This window comes from Babylonia areolata, chromosome 21, assembly GCF_041734735.1.
Source record: "Babylonia areolata isolate BAREFJ2019XMU chromosome 21, ASM4173473v1, whole genome shotgun sequence".
Lineage (NCBI taxonomy): Eukaryota > Metazoa > Mollusca > Gastropoda > Neogastropoda > Buccinidae > Babylonia > Babylonia areolata.
In genome coordinates, this window is record NC_134896.1 from 36,275,625 (window position 1) to 36,292,095 (window position 16,471).

General features: G+C 40.9%; 1 protein-coding gene across 1 annotated transcript in view; it reads left to right on the forward strand.

Moving 5' to 3' along the window:
* The window catches only part of LOC143296612 (myosin-VIIa-like), a 220,551-nt gene that overhangs the window by 193,001 nt on the left and 11,079 nt on the right, over positions 1–16,471 (forward strand). Inside the window, exons 32-39 of the mRNA XM_076608641.1 lie at positions 284–582; positions 684–686; positions 2,765–2,901; positions 3,432–3,628; positions 4,573–4,692; positions 9,650–9,816; positions 11,139–11,215; positions 12,895–13,058. Of these exons, the coding sequence (XP_076464756.1) occupies positions 284–582; positions 684–686; positions 2,765–2,901; positions 3,432–3,628; positions 4,573–4,692; positions 9,650–9,816; positions 11,139–11,215; positions 12,895–13,058 (1,164 nt within the window). The remainder of the gene's footprint in view (positions 1–283; positions 583–683; positions 687–2,764; positions 2,902–3,431; positions 3,629–4,572; positions 4,693–9,649; positions 9,817–11,138; positions 11,216–12,894; positions 13,059–16,471) is intronic.

Consider the following 16,471-nt stretch of genomic DNA (forward strand, 5'->3'; position numbering starts at 1 on the left):
GCACGTTGGGTTATGCTGCTGGTCAGGCATCTGCCGAGAAGATGTGGTGTAGCCTAAATGGATTTGTCCGAACGCATTGATGCCTCCTTGTACAGACTGAAACTGAAATTAGATTGTTGTCGTTACCATCATCTTTATAATCAAACTAGTGTTATCATTTTCTAACTATGGTTACAACTACCACCATTATCATTATCATGGCTGACCTCATCTGTATTATCATTTTCTAACTACGTCTACAACTACCATTGTTTTCATCATCATCACTGCTGTCATCACAAAGGGCTGTGGTCACACTCCTCGGAGACCCTCCTGGCCATCAACATGGACGGGGTGAAGTTTGTGCGCACCAAGGACAAGTTCGTCATCCACGATTTCCGCTACACGGACGTGGAGTCCATCTCCATCGACCCCAACGACAACTACATCACGCTGGAGCTCAGCAACACGGCGCAGGCCGGCTGCACGCAGAAGACCTTCATGTTTGAGACGCACCACAAGGAGGACATCGGTCACCTCATCGCCAGCTACTCCCCACACCATGCCTCCTGGATGAAGACCGAGCAAGACAGTCTGAAAAAGGTGTGTACCGCTGTGTAGTGCTGTTGGTATTAGTTCTCTAAAGGTGTGTACCGTTTGTATTGGTTCTCTAAGGTGTGTACCATTGGTACTGGTTCTCTAAGAAGGTGTGTAACTTTCTCTGTCATTGATATTGGTTCTCTAAGGTGTGTACCTGTCTGTGTCATTTGTATTGGTTCTCTAAGGTGTGTACCATTGGTACTGGTTCTCTAAGGTGTGTACTGCTCTGTGTTGTTGGTATTGGTTCTCAAAGAAGGTATCGCTCTGTCATTGGTGTTAGTTCTCTTAGAAGGTATGTACCTTTCTCTGTCATTCGTATTGGCTCTCTAAGAAGGTATGTACCTTTCTCTATCATTCATATTGGTTCTCTAAGAAGGTGTGTATCTTTCTCTGTAATTGGTGTTAGTTCTCGAAGAAGGTATGTACCTTTCTCTGTCATTGGTATTGGTTCTCTAAGAAGGTGTGTACCTCGCTGTGTCATTCGTATTGGTTCTCTAAGAATGTGTGTACCTCTCTGTGTCATTCGTATTGGTTCTCTAAGAATGTGTGTACCTCTCTGTGTCATTCGTATTGGTTCACTAAGAAGGTGTGTACCTCTCTGTGTCATTTGTATTGGTTCTCTAAGAAGGTGTGTACCTTTCTCTGTCATTGGTGTTAGTTCTCGAAGAAGGTGTGTACCTTTTTCTGTCATTTGTATTGGCTCTCTAAGAAGGTGTGTACCTCTCTGTGTCATTCGTATTGGTTCACTAAGAATGTGTGTACCTCTCTGTGTCATTCGTATTGATTCTCTAAGAAGGTGTGTACCTCTCTGTGTCATTTGTATTGGTTCTCTAAGAAGGTGTGTACCTTTCTCTGTCATTGGTGTTAGTTCTCGAAGAAGGTGTGTACCTTTTTCTGTCATTTGTATTGGCTCTCTAAGAAGGTGTGTACCTCTCTGTGTCATTCATATTGGTTCTCTAAGAAGGTATGCACCGCTCTGTGTCGGTGATATTGGCTCTCTGAGAAGGTATATACTGCTCTGTCGTTGATATTGGCTCTGTCGTTCGTATTGGTTCTCTAAGAAGGTATGTACCTTTCTCTGTCATTGGTATTGGTTCTCTAAGAAGGTGTGTACCTCTCTGTGTCATTCGTATTGGTTCACTAAGAATGTGTGTACCTCTCTGTGTCATTCGTATTGATTCTCTAAGAAGGTGTGTACCTCTCTGTGTCATTTGTATTGGTTCTCTAAGAAGGTGTGTACCTTTCTCTGTCATTGGTGTTAGTTCTCGAAGAAGGTGTGTACCTTTTTCTGTCATTTGTATTGGCTCTCTAAGGTGTGTACCTCTCTGTGTCATTCATATTGGTTCTCTAAGAAGGTATGCACCGCTCTGTGTCGGTGATATTGGCTCTCTGAGAAGGTATATACTGCTCTGTCGTTGATATTGGCTCTGTCGTTCGTATTGGTTCTCTAAGAAGGTATATACTGCTCTGTCATCGGTATTGGTCCTCTGATTCTGAATACATATAGAAGAAAATTTACCGAACACTGACATGGATAGCAGGTTCTTTGACATGCACATTTCATGTTCTGAATGTATATACACATGAAGGAGAATCAGGCGCTAGCAGATCTGCACATTTGTTGACCTGAATATTAAATATATCTCCACCCTTAACACACCTGGTTAGAACATATCTCCACCCTTAACACACCAAGCACAGCAGGGGTTCAAACCCAGGACCCTCAGATTAGAAGTCCAGTGCTTTAGCCACCCAGCTGCCAGGCCTATTATGTAGACACACATCATTGTGGATAATATTGATGCATGCACTCCCCCCAGAACAAGGTTTGGCTGCTGAAATGGGGGCATTGAAAAGTGGTCATAAACATAAAAGCATACTTGTAGATCTATACGAATGAATGTTGGATTTGAAGGCCACAAATTCACAGAGAGTGAGATCCATCATACATACATGCACAATAAAATGCACACATACACATATTCACAAGTATTATACTAACACAATAACTGTTCAGTATTTTTCTGGTTTTTATTAATTTTTAGGAAACTGATTAACGATTATAGGATTCTCAGCATATATGACTGGATCAGGTATTTGATGTTCAGGCATGTTTTGTATGTTGGCATAAAAGACTAGAAAATGATAATGCACATGGTTATTAACGTCTTTGTTTTGTGATCAGATGAAGCTGACGGATGAAGAGAAGCTGAAACTGTATGAGGAGATTGTCCGATGCCGCAAAGCTTTGGCTGAAAGCAGGACGCTGCAGCGACCTCCTCAGGAAAGTGGCAGTGGTTTCATCAGGAACACGCTGAGAAGGTAAGCCTTACGTTGTGGTGCAAAATATGTCATTTTGATTGTATTGAGACAACTGAAAGTACTTAAGATTCATCTGTTTTATGTGCATGAAATGTTAATGCAACGATTTATTGTTTTAACTTTGTGTGTGCGTGCGTATGCACTTGTGTGTGTGTGTGTGTGTATGTTGTGTGTGTGTGTGTGTGTGTGTGTGGCTAGTTTTAGCCTATCAACAATCATTGTGGGTTTTTGACTCACTTGTGTAAACAAAGTGTGTGTGTGTGTGTGTGTGTGTGTGTGTGTGTGTGTGTGAGATAAACTTTAACATTGCCATTTTCTCTGCAAATACTTTGTCAGTTGACACCAAATTTGGCATAAAAATAGGAAAAATTCAGTTCTTTCCAGTCATCTTGTTTAACTCACTCAGTACGGCCAGTCCTCTCTTCTCCTCTACACCTGTCTCCATCACATGGTTTCCCCTCCCTGCTTGCCCAGCTTCCTTCCATCCATCCCCACCTGTGTGTAACCTGCATCACCTGTCTGCCCCACAGGCTGACCAAGACCAAGCTGGACAAACTGCGCAGCTACGCCAGCAGTGACGCGGGCAGCAACTTCAGCGTGGACTTCTGGTCGTACACCAAGACCCCCCTCCGCCAGTCCCTCACCCTCATCCACAACCCTGCTCAGGAGGAGACCGCCATCAAGATGTTCAACTGCATCCTCATTTATTCCGGCATCGAGGAGTCCGGTGAGTGGGGTTAACTCTTTTACTGCCAAGTTTCTGTATGAAAAACACTCTCTAAACGACATATAGACTGTTGAGTGAGGTTAACTCTTTTGCCATCAGTGGGTGACAATAGCCGAATGGTTAAAGCGCTGGACTTTCAATCTGAGGGTCCTGGGTTCAAATCTCGGTGCACCTGGTGGGTAAAGGGTGGAGATTTTTCCGATCTCCCAGGTCAACATATGTGCAGACCTGCTAGTGCCTGAACCCCTTTCGTGTGTATGCGCATGCAGAATATCAAATACGCACGTTAAAGATCCTGTAATCCATGTCAGTCTTCGGTGGGTTATGGAAACAAGAATATACCCAGCATGCACACCCCCGAAAACGGAGTATGGCTGCCTACATGGCGGGGTAAATAAAAAAAACCACAAAAAAAACGGTCATACACGTAAAATGTTACATGTCTGTTTGAGTGTGTATGTGTGTACGTCTGAAATCTGATTGAATGACACAGGAAACGAATGATGAGCACCCAGTGGCAGCCGTCAGTCGGCTCTACCCAGGTAGGCAGCCTGTGGTGCAAATGTCCCCGTGTATGTAAAGCGCTTAGAGCTTGGTCTCTGACCGAGGATAGGCGCTATATAAGTATCCACATCAATCAATCAGTCAATCAGTGTGTGTGTGTGTGTGTGTGTGTGTGTGTGCACATGACTGAAGCTTGACTGAATGACACAGGAAATGAATGATGAGTGCACCAAAAGGCAGCTGTCAGTCAGCTTTACCCAAGTAGGTAGCCTGTTGCATGCAAATGACCCTGTATTTGTAAAGCGCTTGGTCTTTGGTCTCTGACTGAAAATATACATATTTCATATAGAAAAAAGGATTCACTGACATCTTGGCTGTCATGTGTGTAGTGTGGTTGTTGCCAGCAGCGGTATGTTATGTTATGGGTGCTGGTGTTCCAGCGGATACGGACGAAGATCATGTGACCATGATGCAAAACGTGATGCTCAAGTGTTTGGAGAGCGACTTCCTGTGTAACGAGTTTTACCTGCAGCTCGTCAAACAGACCACCGACCACCCAGGTGAGTGGGTTCAGGATGTGAGTGCATGTTGTGTTCATGTTGTGTATATGTTGAAGTAACTATTTTAGATGTGAGTTTTTAGTGTTCAGGGTTGGTTTGTTTTTGTTTTTTTTCTTTTTTCATTTTTTTTGATAATTCTTTTTCTGATTATTCTGATGTTTCTTGTGACATAGAGATGCTGTGTTTTAATGTGGATGTAACAAACATGTGTCTTGAAAATGTTTCACCTGACTTGTGTTTGTTGTTGTTATTGTTGTTATTTTCAACCAGTTTACACATGACATGTTATAAAAATTATTATGGTATGAAAATTGATTTGATACTTCCACGCAAATCAATGGACAGACACCGTCTTGGAAAATAAACGCACACACCTGTATGTTGTGTGTGTACCTTTCACACACACACATGTGCATAGGTGCACACACACACACACAACTCCTGCCTTCACACACACATATAATTTTCATTTGCATATGTGGTATTTGTTGCATCGTCTTCTTTTTTCTGTTGTCACCCCCTTTTTTTTAATGTTGTGACCTACTGTCTACATGTGATAGTCTGTTCTTGTTCCCGCTCTGTACATGGTGGGTAAAATCATCTTTATAAATATCTTGATGCAACATAGAATAGCTAGTTCCCCCTTTCACAAAATAACATTTTATATGATTTCAGTGCATCATCCACCATATTGTGGATAAGTGTGCAAGGAAAAGACTTTGAAGAGCATGCAGCATTCATTCTGTCTTCAGTGTGGTGTCAAAGAGATATTCTGTTGCATGCATTGGATCGACGGGCGCAATAGCCGAGTTGTTAAAGCGTTGGACTGTCAATCTGAGGGTCCCGGGTTCGAATCACGGTGACGGCGCCTGGTGGGTAAAGGGTGGAGATTTTTACGATCTCCCAGGTCAACATATGTGCAGACCTGCTAGTGCCTGAACCCCCTTCGTGTGTATATGCAAGCAGAAGATCAAATACGCATGTTAAAGATCCTGTAATCCATGTCAGCATTTGGTGGGTTATGGAAACAAGAACATACCCAGCATGCACACCCCCGAAAACGGAGTATGGCTGCCTACATGGCGGGGTAAAAACGGTCATACACGTAAAAGCCCACTCGTGTGCATACAAGTGAACGCAGAAGAAGAAGAAGAAGCATGCACTGGATAAGTCAGTGAATCAAAAAAAAAACCAAAAAAAACCCCAACCTTTCCTGATCCCTCACTCCACTTCACACCCTCCTCTTTCCCCCTTTGTCCGAAACACAAGGTGATGGCAAGTGAAAGGCACCACAACATTGTTTATTCAGTTTTCTCAGTATTTCAATATTTAATTTCTGTAACTCACTTAGTACTGCCAGTTATCTCCCCAAACTTTCCCCACAGACAGCCCTTTTGCAAGAAATAAAATCGCCAAAAAACAAATGTTAGAATTTTATGAACTGAAAACTTCCAAACTGATCAGCAACATAAGGATTTAGTTGAGGACACAATATAAAACTTCCTCCCATCTTTTGTTGTCATCCAGCAAGATGAGGAAAGAACCCATGTTTTTTGTTCTAGATTTGCACAGTTCTGATACCTTGTAAATGAATCCAGGAAAGCACCCAGAGTTTGAAACAGATTGAATTCAGAACATTAATTAGCCCCAACAGGGCCTCTTCGTCTAATTCTGTTGTCTGCCTTGTGACCGAGAAAAAACTGGTTCAGATGCCATTATTGACACACACCGTTCATGTGAACAAGTCACCAAGAAAATTATTCTCCTGCTCGCGAGCACAGCAGCACACTCTGGATTTATTGGTCACGGTGGAGAGTGGAAAGGTCGGTTAAGATATTCTTAGCTGATAACTTCATTATGCAAATTAAGTGCCTCTCCAAAAAGTCAAAAGTATCTAAAGCTCTGATCAGGCTCCGTGTGGAACTGTTGGGAACAGTAGGGCTTGATTGGGGCCCGTCCTCCAGAGTGAGTTAAACCCCATTGTGGCATGGACGATTACAAACAGATTGATAAAGAACATAATGAACACTGAAAAACAGGAAATAAATGTATTGTGTCAACAACACTCATATGCCAAATACAACATACAGCCAGTGCATGCTCTGTCAGTAATGTGACACTCTTTTCCTCACTCATTTCACAAAATGCATACACATGCATGTTCAGAGTGTATAAAAAAAAAAATCAAAAAAATCTGTGAATTGCCTCAGGATATTACAAAAATAGTAGCGATAAAACCACATCTGGCATCTGTATTCTCTTTGAATGTAGTACTATGGTGTTGGACTTGTTCATTTAATTTCAAAGTTTTAATCTTTCTGATAGACATTTGCAAAGTTTTGAAAATAAAATGTAAAAGTTTTCTCGAATTTGAAGATATCAGCCTGCAAAAATTATAACATGACCTACGAAAGGCGCAATAGCTGAGTGGATAAAGCGTTGGACTTTCAATCTGAGGGTCCCGGGTTTGAATCTTGATAGCGGCGTCTGGTGGGTAAAGGATGGAGATTTTTCCAGTCTCCCAGGTCAACATTTGCTACTGCCTGAACCTCCTTCATGTGTAAAAGCAAGCAGAAGATCAAATACCCTCGTTTAAGATCCTGCAATCCATGTCAGAGTTCGGTGGGTTATGGAAACAAGAAAATACCCAGCATGCACACCCCTGAAAGTGGAGTATAGCTGCCTACATGGCAGGGTAAAAAAAAAGAAGTCATATATGTAAAAACCCACTTGTGTACATATGAGTGAACGTGGGAGTTGCAGCCCATGAACACAAAAGAAGATAACATGACCTACGATGAAGAAAGTCTTTAGGAACCAAATTTTGCCATCAATTACTATAATTACAACATTCCATAATGAACTGAAATTCATCTCCATTCACTGGTAATTTACATTGAGGGTATGATGTTTCATCTCATACCTAAATTTGCTTCTCTTCCGTTGCTTTTCTCGCTCCTAATTGTTGATAGTTGAAATCTTTAAAAAAATTTTTTTAAAACAAACATGTCTTACTTTCCACCAGTGCCCCCCCCCCCCCCCCTCCTCCCCCGCCCCAACTCCTTTACATTGTTTTCTTAAATTGTTATTTTCAAAATGCTGTTTTACTTGTAGAGATGAATTGTTAGCATTTTGATGATTGCTTGATGCGTTTCTGTTTCAGTATCGTGCACTTTCTTTCCATTGCCATTTTGCATTTGATTCGTTGTTGTCTGCATATTCCTTGTCAAAAACTTTCCTTTCGATGATCATAATAATTGCATCGGGCATGCTTGTAATGTCATTCTTGTCAGCTCTTTGAAGAAAATCAAGGAGAACGAGACCAAAAAAAAAATAGTATAGATATAGTATGATTGTTCTCCATCAAGTTCTTGAATGCAGCATGTCCTTTGTCTAGCGTACAGTCTTCGGACATCTCGAGCGTTCAGTTTTTGGAATGTCATGATGATTTCGCCTTCTTGACGCTTGATGCAAGTGTACGTGAAGGTTTGATGGAGTATTGCCCTCCTGTGCTTCAGCCATTGTTGTCAATCCGTTTTCTGTTGCATGCTTGTAAATGTTGTCTTTCTCTTTTTTCTTCTTGCCTTGGACAGATGGGAAAAGTGATGCTAAAGATAAGAAACGCTTTGCATGTAAGTATCGTGTGCCCTCAGGTCTGAATTTTTTGTTTTATTTTATTTTTTTTATGTTCAGTTCACTTAATTAAACTGAAGTTTATTGTTTCTGCTCTTGAAATTTTTTTATGTTCAGTTCACTTGACTAAACTTGTTTAGTTTATAGTTTCTGCACTTGTTTCTTTTTTTTCTCTTTTTTTTCCTTTTTAAATGAAATGCTATCTTTGGTCAAGTTGTGTCTCCAGGTTAAAAAAAAAGAAAAAGAAGGAAAGATGAGTATGTATGCATTGTATTATTCTTTTGTCACAACTGATTTCTCTGTGTGAATTTTGGGTTGCTGGCCTAGAGGGGAGCATGTTGCTCGAGTGAGAGAGAGCCATCCTTTTTTTTTTTTTTTAATTAAAAAAAAAAATTCTTTTTCTGCCTGCATATGTATTTTTCTACAGAATTATGCCAGGGACAACCCTTTTGTCGGTATCGGTACTTTTACATACGCTAAGTGCATGCTGCACACAGGATCTCAGTTTATTGTCTCATCCGAATAACTAGCTAACAGGCATCCAGACCACCGCTCAGTGTCTAGTGGAAGGGGAGCAAATACTGCTGAGCGTGGGATTTGATTCCGTGCTCGGAGATTCTATCGGAGGTGTGCTGGAAGGGGAAGGGGTATGAATATGACTGTTGACAAAAACATTCCTCCATGAATAATCAGTTAGGGGATGAATAAGCAAGTGGGTAGGTGAGAGAAAGGGTAACGACACAATAGAATTAAACTGTCAGTATATGCATGTATGAATCATGTTCATGTATGTCTGTGCAGATACATGCAGACACATGCATGCGTGAGGTACGCGCACAGACACACACACATACACACAATTTCACATAGTGAGTGAGTGTTTGTTTCAGGGTGTGAATGTGTTTTTCTGTGTGTATGTTTGCTTGTGAATCTGTTTATGAGTGGAAGTGTGTGTTTCTGTGTTTGTTTGCATGTGTATATATATTTTTTTTTGTGTGTGTATGTGTCAGTGCATGTGTAAGTATGTACATGCAAAGTTTGTGTGTGCACATTTGTGCATGATTATGTGCATGTATCCCATGATATTTTTGTGCACATGCATGCATGCACACACACCATTTTGTGTACATGTGTCTCCACATGTTGGCACAATAGTTGTGCATGCATACACATGCACACGCACACACACACATATGCCACACACACGCCACACGCATCCTACCCTTACACACATACAAACACACACACACACACACACACACATACACACACACCCCTCCCCTCCGCTTGGCACTCCTTGACATCACCCATCCATACATTCCAGATCCGAACAGCGTTGTCAATCGCCGCTCCTGGCAGCTGCTGTCAGTGACATGTGCCACTCTGCCGCCTGCCAACTCCCGTGTGTACAAGTACGTGCAGGTGCACCTGAAGAAATGTGCCATGGACACCACCACTGATGAGGGCAAGTTCGCCCGCTTCTGTCTCAAGGTCAGTCAGTGCCAGGGGAAAGAAAGAATGGTGGTGGGGTGTGGTTTGGGTGACTTTTTTTGTTGTTTGGTTGGTTTTTTTTTTTTTTTTTTTGTTTGGTGCTGTGCACCATTGTCTGCATTGTTTCATTGGAATTACTCCCCCATCATGCCACTCATCCTGACATATTGACACAGATGTTTTTTTTGGCCGCCCCATCACCTGCAGTGTTTCAGTGGAATAACTCTCCCACCTCATTCTGACATATAGACCCAGATTTTTTTTTTTTTTTTTTTTTTTGCTGTCCAACAATCAGCATTGTTCCACTGGCATAACTCTCTCACACCATTCATTCTGATATATAGACCCAATTTTTTTTTTCTTTCTTTTTTTATTCTTTTCTTTTTTGGCTACCCCATTATCTGCATTGTTTCATTGGCATTACTCTCCCATGTCACTGATTCTGACATACAGACCAGAATTTTTTTTTTTTTTTTTTTGGTGGTTGTCATTGTTTTTTTTTGTTTTTGTTTTTCTGCAGCCCTGTCATCAGCATTGTTCCATTGACATTACACTCCACACCACTGACTCCGATATATAGACCCATAATTTTTCTTTCTTTTTTCTTTTTTTGTTTTGTTTTTGTTTTTATGTTTGGCTATCCTATTATCTGCATTGTTTCATTGGCATTACTCTCCCATGCCACTCATTCTGATATGTAGACCCAGAATTTTTATTTATGTGTTTTGTTTTCTTTTCTTTTATTCTGTAAAAAAAATTTTTTTGCTGTCCCATCATTTACATTTGTATCGGTGGTTTCACTCCCATGCCACTCATTCCGACATGTAGACCCAGAAACTTCCTCAAAAAAGGAATTCAAAATTTGTTCATTGTACCCTTCATTTGACGCATACATAGAGAAATGATGGTAGATTTGTAAACCATACCCTCCACTCAAGGTATGTGTGTGTTGGTACAGGATGCATTTGTTTCTCTGTAAACGTGGAGATGTATGTGTGGATCTGTATAGATGTCATGTGTGTTTGTTTTTCTTTTTTTCTTTTTTTTTTTCTTCTCCTGATATAAAATTGGATTGAAAAGAGAGAATTATAAACTGGTCATGACGGTAGCAAGTCTTAAGAAAAAGAATGACATGACAGCTGTGTTAACATCTCATTGAACTGAATGAGTTTCTTTTCTTTTTTCTTCTTTTCTTTTTTCTTCTTTTTTTTTGTTTTTGACTTGCATTGTCTAACAATAACAGGAACAGAGTTTTTAAACTGCTATTATCCTTTAAAAAAAAAAAAATTATTTATGTCTCTTTTTTATTGTAACCTTTACAGTGCCTGACGAGAACAGTTGAGAAGAAGAGACGGAAATTCCCACCATCTGTCCGAGAAATCCAGTGTATTATACAAAGGTGAGAGACTGCCTCTTGAGTTTAACTGGCTGTATTTTATTGACTGTTATTTCTTTTTGCCAGAAATAAACACACAGAGACCCAAATGCACACATGCATACAGGCATGCATATGTACATGCATACACACACACGTGCAAACACAAACACACAAATATGTTTGATTTTTTGATTTTTTTAATTTTCATTTTTTTAAAAGAAATTCCCAGTGTCCTAGAAATCCAGTATGTTATACAAGTGTGAGGAATTGCTGCCAAGTTTTTATTTTAATTTTTGTTATTTGTTCATTTATTTTTTTTATCTGTATGTTACAGCCATTAAAGTCACCCAAGTATTCATGTCTTCTTATAAGAATTCAATAATTGAATCAAACCACAAATAAATAAAAATGACCACTAATACCATTTCAGGAATGCACAATCCTCTGTACGATTGTGCAAGAATTCTTCTTCCCTCTTTTATTTTTTATCTTTTTTTTGTTCATAAGATCTTAAGAAAGCGTTGTTGCAGAAAACTGGGAGTGCGGGGGGAGGTGGGGTAGAGGATGAGGTATGTGAGTGTATGCATGCCTACACTGTGGGAGCAACAGGATATTGGAACGTGTGTATATATATATATATATATATATATATATATATATATATATCTTTATCTTTGTATGTACGTGTGTGGAGTTGGGGGTGGGAGATATGGGCGTATGTGTGTGTGCTTGTACAAGTAAGTGTTCATCTCTGTGAGTGTGTGTTTGTGTGTGTGTGTGTGTGCCGTGGAAGCTGCGATACGTAGACTAGAAATGAGTGTGTGGAGGAGGGGGTAGAGGAGGTGCAAGGTAATGTGTGTGTGTGTGTGTGTGTGTGTTGGAGCTCATGTACGTTTATATGTATTTGACTGTGCTTTCATATGTGCTTGTACAAGTAAGTGTTCATCTCTGTGAGTGTGTGTTTGTGTGTGTGTGTGTGTGCCGTGGAAGCTGCGATACTTAGACTAGAAATAAGTGTGTGGAGGAGGGGGGTAGAGGAGGTGCACGGTAATGCGTGTGTGTGTGTGTGTGTTGGAGCTCATGTACGTTTATATGTATTTGACTGTGCTTTCATATATGTGAAACTGCATGTCTGGTGCATTTCTGTTATGCATGTGTGGGTGTATGTGTGAATGTGTGTCTTCATTTTTTACATTTATTTGCTTATTTATCACCATTGTTGTCTTATTTATTTATTTATTTATGTTTTATTATTATCATTTTATTAGTATTACTAATATTATTACTACTACCTTTTTCTATATTATAATTATTATTTATTTATTTATTTATTTATTTATTTATGCAAGCTTATCTATTATTTATTCCCCCGTTTTTTTTTTTTGTTTGTTTGTTGTTTTTTTTTTGTTTTTTTTTGTTTTTTTTTTTTTTTTTGTTTTGTGTGTGTGGTTGTGTGTGTGGTTTTTTTTTTTTTTTTTTTTTTTTTTTCCCAAGGCCTGACTAAGCGCGTTGGGTTACGCTGCTGGTCAGGCATCTGCTTGGCAGATGTGGTGTAGCGTATATGGTTTTGTCCGAACGCAGTGACGCCTCCTTGAGCTACTGAAACTGAAAACTGAAACTGCAGAAAACTGTTCTTGCAGAAGTACGTATATTATCAGATGCACAGTTTCACTTTCTTCCTCTCTGTTGTTGCTGTTCAGGAAGCTGATAACGCAGAGGATATTTTTCCTGAACGGGGACCAGCGGGTGGTGGAGTTCGATTCCGCGGCCACCTGTGGGGAGGTGATCAAAACCATCAAGGCCAAGATCGGCATGAGGTCGGACGCTGAGTGCTTCTCCATCTACGAGGTCATGAGCAGTTCAGGTGGGTTTTGGATGGAAGGAAGGAGTGGAGAAAGGGAGGAGGGAATGAGAAAAGAAAGGAAGGAGGGAAGGAGGGAATGAGAGAAGAAAGGGAGGGAAGAAGAAAGGAAAGAAAGGGAAAAGAAAAAGAGGGAAGGGAGGAAAGGAGGGAAGGAAGGAAAGAAGGAGGGAAGGAAAGAATAAGGGAAGGAAAGAGGAAAGAATAAGGGAAGGAAAGAGGAAAGGAGGGAAGGAAGGAAGGAAAGAAGAAAAGGAGGAAAGGATGGAAAGAAGAAAGGGGGGTGTGGGGGGGGGGGGGGGGAAAGAAAGAGGGAAGGAAAGAAGAAAGGAAGGAAAGGATGGAAAGAAGAAAGGGGGTGTGGGGGGGGAAGAAAGAGGGAAGGAAAGGAGAAAGGAAAGAAAGGATCAGTCTATTATTTTTAATCAGTCTCTTAGTGAATGCAAAATACCATCTATCTGGAAAACTTCCTGCATTATACCTGTACCTAAGAAAACACATGTTTCATGTATGAATGACCTCCGTCCTGTAGCACTGACATCTGCTGTGATGAAAGTTTTTGAGAGAGTGATACTTGTCTATTTGCAGGAGTCTGTCAAACCATTTTTAGATCCCTTGCAATTTGCATACAGGAGAAACAGATGTACGGATGATGCAATACTGTTTGTCTTGAACAAAATCTATGAACACCTAGACAAATCAAATACCTGTGTCCGCTTGATGTTCTTTGATTTTTCTAGTGCTTTTAATACAATTCAACCTCACCTCTTAGCAAAAAAGCTGATGCACATGGGACTCGCTTTTCCGACGATTTTATGGGTTTTAGACTATCTTACTAAAAGGCCTCAGTTTGTAAAATTAAATGATTTTATGTCTACTGTCTCTTTCACAAACACAGGTGCACCACAAGGTACAGTCCTCTCGCCTTTTCTTTTTACCTTGTATACGGCTGAATGCAGAAGCCTGACCAATTCGTGTCCCCTCGTTAAGTTTGCAGATGACTCCGCACTGACAGGACTTATTACTGACGACGATGACACTGACTACCGAAGAGAAATTGACAGGTTTGTGAACTGGTGTGAAGAAAATTTCCTTGAGCTGAATGTTGGCAAAACCAAAGAGCTTGTTATCGACTTCAGAAAAAAGAAATCAACTTTAAGTAAAATCATCACAAAAAATGAAGTGGTCGAACAAGTAGACTCATACAAATATCTCGGTGTGATAATCGACAATAAGCTGTCTTGGAATGAAAACTCAACTGCACTCATTAAAAAGAGCAACAGTCGCATGTACTGTCTTAGAAAAATGAAATCTTTTAATGTATGCAAGCAGATGCTCCAAATGTTTTACACATCTGTTGTCTGTAGTGTTTTAACATACGGAGCCGTGTGCTGGGGGGGAAACCTGACCAAACATGACAAAGACAGGTTGGAAAAAGTCATTAGGAAAGCGGGTGGGGTGGTGGGTATAAGACAAGACACCTTTAGCGACATGCACAATAGAAAACTGACTGACAGACTAATAACAATTTTGACCGACGTAAGACACCCACTACATGATGACATTAATAGCAGAAGGTCAGACATAAGTGGTAGGTTTAGAGCTCCACGCGCAAGAACATCTCGATACATTAATTCATTTATTCCTACAGCCATTCGCGCACACAATCAAAACATCCAATACACTAAGTGAACCCTCCCACCCCCCAAGCCCCCTCGCCACAGCAACACCTGAACTTCACCAGCAGACGAGTGTATGGGAGCAGACATTATGCGTGCATGTGGGACTGAGCGGGTGAGCACGGGCAAGCAAGCATTTGTGTGTGTGTGTGATCGGAAGTGATTTTAAAATATTTTCTTATTTTACTTGGATTTCATGTATCTTAATGTTAATGTTCTAATCTTATTGGCGTGACATATGTTATGTGCATGCATACGTTGTTTGTGTGTGTGTGAGTGAGTGTGTGTGTGTGTGTGTGTGTGTGTGTGTGTGTGTGTGTGTGCATTTTACTTATATATGCGATTTATTCCCTTGATGTTTTTATTTATGTATTGTTGTACAATACCTTATGGTCTTAACGTGTGTGTGTGTGTGTGTGGGTGTGTGTGTGGGTGGGTGGGTGTGCGTGCGTGCGCGCATGTCATTTTTAGTAATCTTATACCCTTTTTTTGTTGGATGTTTTCATTTGTTAATATTGTTGTGCAATACCCTATTGTCTTAACATGAGTATGTGAGTGGGGGGGTGGGGGGTGGGGGGGGTTAGTATATCGTCAGCTATTGGGAATTCATATTTGACTAGTTTTAATCTCTTCTTATGTTGCGCATGATTTTATGCCAGTGTTTACAATGAGCCTGTGATTGCACAACTTAATTTCCATGTGGATTAATAAAGTGTTTTTGATTGATTTGATTGATTGATTGATTGAAAGGAGGGGATGAAAGGAGGGAAGGGAGGAAAGAATGAAGAAAGGAAAGAGAATGAAGGAAGGAAAGAAGAAAGGAGGGGAGGAAAGAATGAGGGAAGGGAGGAAAGAAGAAAGGAGGGGAGGAAAGAATGAGGGAAGGGAGGAAAGAAGAAAGGAGGGGAGGAAAGGAGGGAAGGGTGGAAAGAATGAGGGAAGGAAAGAAGAAAGGAGGGGAGGAAAGGAGGGGAGGAAAGGAGGGAAGGAAAGAAGAAAGGAGGGGAGGAAAGAATGAGGGAAGGGAGGAAAGAATGAAGGAAGGGAGGAAAGAATGAAGGAAGGAAAGAAGAAAGGGAGGAGGGAAAGAATGAAGAAAGGAAAGAAGGAGGGAAGGGAGGAAAGAAGGAGGGGAGGAAAGAAGGAGGGAAGGGGGGAAAGAGTGAAGAAAGGAAAGAAGAAGGAAAGAAGAAGGGAAGGGAGGAAATAAAGAGGGGAGGAAAGAACGAGGGAAGGGAGGAAAGAAGGAGGGAAGGAAAGAAGGAGGGAAGGAAAGAAGAAAGGAGGGAAGGAAAGAAGAAAGGAGGGGAGGAAAGAAGAAAGGAGGGGAGGAAAGAAGGAGGGAAGGGAGGAAAGAAGAAAGGAAGGGGCGGAAAGAATGCAGTTTATTTGTTTTCCTAGCTATCTATGTAAAAACAACAACGTAAATACTTGTAATTTGTATATATTTGATGGGCGCATTAGCTGCGTGGTTAAAGCGTTGGACTTTCAATCTGAGGGTCCTGGGTTTGAATCTCAGTCACGGTGCCTGGTGGGTAAAGGGTGGAGATTTTTCTCATCTCCCAGGTCAACATATGTGCAGACCTGCCAGTGCCTGAACCCCCTTAGTGTGTATACACAAGCAGAAGATCAAATATGCACATTAAAGATCCCGTAATCCTTGTCAGCGTTCGGTGGGTTATCGAAACAAGAATATATCCAGCATGCACACCCCTGAAAACGGAGTATGGCTGCCTA